The sequence below is a fragment of the Cupressus sempervirens genome, chromosome 4, assembly GCF_028749045.1.
Source record: "Cupressus sempervirens isolate cs-2001-9-10 chromosome 4, ASM2874904v1, whole genome shotgun sequence".
NCBI lineage: Eukaryota > Viridiplantae > Streptophyta > Pinopsida > Cupressales > Cupressaceae > Cupressus > Cupressus sempervirens.
Window position 1 is genome coordinate 561,411,275 of NC_143121.1, and position 4,796 is coordinate 561,416,070.

The 4,796-nt window shown below is 33.8% G+C and overlaps 1 protein-coding gene across 1 annotated transcript; it reads left to right on the forward strand.

The window, feature by feature from the left end:
• The first annotated feature begins 1,340 nt into the window (after positions 1-1,340).
• On the forward strand, positions 1,341-4,052 carry LOC149562435 (GDSL esterase/lipase At1g71691-like). Its single transcript, XM_089823881.1, has 5 exons — positions 1,341-1,672; positions 1,989-2,116; positions 2,202-2,447; positions 2,933-3,200; positions 3,832-4,052. Exons 1-5 carry the CDS (start codon positions 1,438-1,440, stop codon positions 4,050-4,052), a joined length of 1,098 nt encoding a protein of 365 aa, XP_089680007.1. The 5' UTR covers positions 1,341-1,437.
• Positions 4,053-4,796: the final 744 nt, after the last annotated feature.

Consider the following 4,796-nt stretch of genomic DNA (forward strand, 5'->3'; position numbering starts at 1 on the left):
ATGATCACAAACAATTTAGTCTTTGAAAGATCATTGTTGGGAGCTTCCCATGTGATTGTTGGAGTATGAAACTGTAGATTAATCTTGAGTAAAACTCATTAATTCATTTAAGGTTAATGAAAAAGAGAATACATGTCAATGAATGTTGATTGATCAATCACTATATTGAATATAAGATAATTCTAAAGAAAACTATATTTCATGGCAACCAAATTTGGAAGATGACTTGACGAAGATGCAACAAATGCTACTTTGTTGATCATCGAATTTAGTCACACTAGCAACCAATTCTTGTGAAATAAGATGGATGTAAATATGTTTTTGAATGGTACAGATGACTACACAACCTTATACACACAACATGAACTATTTGGTATTTATATCAATTGTTAATAAATCATCGAATTTAGTCACACTAGCAACCAATTCTTGTGAAATAAGATGGATGTAAATATGTTTTTGAATGGTACAGATGAGTACACAACCTTATACACACAACATGAACTATTTGGCATTTATATCAACTGTTAATAACCATATGTGAGTCGTCAGCCTTTATTAGTGGAAAAATAGAGTTTTGAAAAGGAGGAAAACACAATAATAAATTTTGATATAAGGATTTATTTCAGGCGTTCAATTTAGAAGACAAAATTTTAATTTAATAAATTTTTATATACGAACAACATTTCAGGTGTGATCCAATTTGACAGATAAAATTATAATTACTAGCAAATCTGAAAAGACAAAATCATAGATACTACGAACAACAACACGAGATAAAACAAATAAGATCTAATTCAAAAGATAAAACCACAAACTTTAACTGAATTAAAAAAATTGATATAATAATAATCAAATAAATAAATCATATCAAAATTCTGGCTTCAAAACTGAAATTATAAAATCATTTTCAAAACCTAAAATTTTATATTAGAGTCATATGTAAAAACACCCTACAAAACGACTTCTATGCAAATTCTCTACATATAAAACACTTCAAATCTGACCGCTTGATATTTAAATGCCTGTAAACTGATGCCTGGGCTCATCTATGAATTTGTTGACTTGATTTTACGTCAGCCGCTCTACAAATATTAAAGAAAACACCAACCCGATTCAGCATTAAAGAACAAGATGTCTGGTCTGCCATTACAATGTAGTGACTTGTTGATCGTTGGGCAGCTTCAGAAATTCAACTCTGCACCGTAACAACTTTCAAGAATATATTACACAGATGGCTTTGGTGGATTGCACACCGAAACCGGCAATGGATTTCCCGAGGCCACAAGGTAGTTGATCGCATTCAATGGGATTCAGGGGGTTTCAAAATGGAATTCCTGTGTATCAGCTTGGGAAGTTCAAAGATTAATTTGGATTCTTCTCGTACACTGCTGCTTAATAACTTCAGGTCTGAGAATTATTTTAGAGCTGAAAGAAATGAGTGCTGCAGCCATATTTTTTACATACTTCTTTCTAGTGGTTGTAATACATGGGGAAGAAGAACCTCAAGTACCTGCTATGTTTATTTTTGGAGACTCAATAACAGACAATGGCAATAACAATTACATAACAACTCTTGCCAAAGCCAACTATTTCCCATACGGTATAGATTTTGAAGGAGGCCGCTCGACAGGAAGGTTCTGTAATGGCATGACCACCGTTGATGTTTTAGGTTTGTACTTTTACCATAATTTTTCTTCTTCTATTAGCCACTGCTGTGATTTTTAGGGTTTTGCAGGTCAAAATTTAACCATATAGATTTTTTATTTCAGATTTTGTGTAACAGTCTTTTACTATCAACCTTTAGGATCATATTATTGATCTATCAGCAGAATGTAAGAGAACCAAGGAAAACAAATTCATTCTAATGATAGATAATGTAGTGTAATCTGAAACGTTGATAGGCAAAAACTGTTAAAAAACAGTTATACAATCGAACCCAGAAATGGTGTTTTAGATTTCACTGTGTATCACAATGTTACATGCAGCTAAATTGCTAGGGTTACCCTTCATTCCTCCCTATGCTGATGCATCTACAACAGGCGTAGCAGTAATGAATGGAGTAAATTATGCTTCAGGAGCAGCAGGCATTTTGGATGAAACTGGAAGACATCTTGTAAGTTCGTTTTGCCATTAAGCCAAGCGTAAGGGTTTAGTTTCGTTTAGTTTCTTCTTTTCTCTGACATGGGTTTGATTTACAGCTTGGACGAGTAACATTCAATGAGCAGATTGCCAATTTCGAGAACACACTGAATGACATAGCGTCACAGTTGGGCAGTGCAGAAATGGTGGAAGAATATTTGTCAAAATCAATCTTTCATATCACATTCGGTAGTAATGATTATATAAATAACTATCTTGTTCCTGGCTTCTATTCAACCAGCACACAATATACTTCGGAGACCTACAGTGACCTCCTTATTTCTCATTATTCACAACAATTAATGGTGGGTTTCTCAACTCATATTTGGTGGCTTCCATGAATGTACATTGTACGGTGATGTATTTTTTAATTATAGTTGTAGATATGGGATTCCAGAGTCTAACGTTTTTGTGTCTAGTATCTTGTGGTAATATTGGATCAAACTATATGATCTATTACCAAGAAGACTATATGATGTATTATTAAGAAGAGAGCTATAATCTATTAACAAGAAGAGCAAAATGAGGATGAAGTGTTGGATAGGACTGATCTAGCTTGTCTTGCACTCTTCTTCTCCTTAATAGATCATATTGTTTGATTATTCTGTTGTTTTCTCTTATTTTTTCACCTTGCTCTCTTCTTGCTGATAATACATCATACGGGCTGATTCAAAATATCAAAATATATGTTCACACAACTTTTACGAGAAGCTATGCTCTTCAACTATATTTATTAGAATATAATTATTAGAATATGAAATTGATTAAGAGATGGGTTATGTATGTGCAGAAGCTATACAATTTGGGAGCACGCAAATTTGCTGTGGCAGCAGTTGGTCCACTGGGATGCCTTCCAAGCCAAATAACATTGGGTTTGGGAAACAATCTTAATGCGAGTTCTACTTGTGTTGACAGAGTAAACCAAGAAGTTTCACTCTTCAACTCAAAACTTAAGCATCTTTTGAGGACCATGGAGATCAATCTTCCAGGGGCACATTTTGTTTATGGGGATGCTTACAGTTCAGTTACAGACATGATCAACAATCCCACTGCTTATGGTAAGTAACTGCTCTACTTAATCATTTAATAGTTCAATGACCAAACAGGTAATGAGACTAGGTATAATTTTCTCCTATTGTAGATGTATGCTAACTTTTGGTTTAAAATGTGTATTTTTCAATCAATATTCTGGATCTTCAATGAATCATTAGTTCATTTGGGATTCTAATTTCTTACCTAGCCGTTAAGGTTCTCCATGTCCCTATAGACCCCTTATTTGTATACTTCTGCCTACTAATGAAAACAAGATTTACAACCCTCTACCATTAATCAGCCTAAAAGCAAGATATACAACTCTTTGCATTAATTAGCCTGGCTCTGCCAAAAAAATCTGTACCATTGCACAATATATAATCATTTATTTGTTATAAGTTAGAGTTGTTTTTATATAAAAAAATGATCTGTCAATATCTGATACAACTTTTAGACTATAGAATATATGAAGGACTGTGACCAAGTTTTGATACCACTTATTACAACTACTACACTTCTAGAATACAGGAGGTGACCGTTAAACTATGTCAGAAATCCCATCAATGCCCGATACAGCAAATGGGTTTAATAGTCCATTAAAAGCAAATGTTTTAGCAAGAGTGACAGATTGCAATTTGTTGTGTAATGTGGGTGCAGGTTTTAGTGTGACAAATGGAGGTTGCTGTGGAATGGGGAGAAACGATGGGCCGATAGGTTGTGTGCCAGGGGTGTCTCCCTGTCCAAAGAGAAGCCAATATGTGTTCTGGGATTCCTACCATCCAACAGAAGCAGTGAACGTTATTCTGGGCACCCGGGCATATAATGGCTCTCTCTCTGACGCCTCTCCTACCAATATCAGGGAGCTTGCTCGATTATAAATTTTAAGATACTCTAGTTCAGGGTAGTTAATTTAGAGCTCGTTTTGACGAGTAAGATATTTGTTTAGATGTTTAGTACAAGACGGCTTCACTGTTTGATTTTGTTCTTAAAATTTGACTTGGGCCTTCCTCTGCTGTTATTTCTGCTATTTAGCTCTCTGGGCAGTGCTCCTCTCACTTCAAGAAGTGATCTTGTATTGTCTTACATTTATTTTTATTAATCTATAGAAGCAACAAAATTAGACTTATAAACAACAGAATCACAAGCACTTATTCAACAAAAATAGGAAAGCCTTATTCGCATTGAAGGTGTCCCGAACAAGTGCCTATCCTATACTAGGTTTTGTTTTTTTTCGAGATCAAAGAGAGTATTTACTTGAGGTGGTACTGAATAGTATTGTAATACTCTTTCGTATGTTTCATTTTTGTGGTTTTGTTTCTATAATTAGGACTTCTTAGGATGTATTGATTGTTGTTATGAACTATTTATCATGTTTTCATGGTCTAAGACTTGATGACGATGACATAAAATAGATATTATAGATGTTTGACTGAGGATTTTATTATGATGTCTTTATTGATGGTGCTAGGTGTTTTAAATTGATGTATTTATATATACATGTGTTAAGGGGTATACTAAATTAATGCATTTATATTTACATATCTTAAGACAATGTATTAATTGATGTATTTACATTTTGATATCTAAAAGAGATTTATTAAATTGATGTATTTAAGTTTGGA

Coding starts and splice junctions, on each gene's coding strand:
- LOC149562435 (XM_089823881.1), top strand. CDS start 1,438: ATGAGTGCTGCAGCCATATTTTTTACATACTTCTTTCTAGTGGTTGTA. Junction 2,117..2,201: donor ATGAAACTGGAAGACATCTT/GTAAGTTCGTTT, acceptor TTTGATTTACAG/CTTGGACGAGTAACATTCAA. Junction 2,448..2,932: donor ATTATTCACAACAATTAATG/GTGGGTTTCTCA, acceptor ATGTATGTGCAG/AAGCTATACAATTTGGGAGC.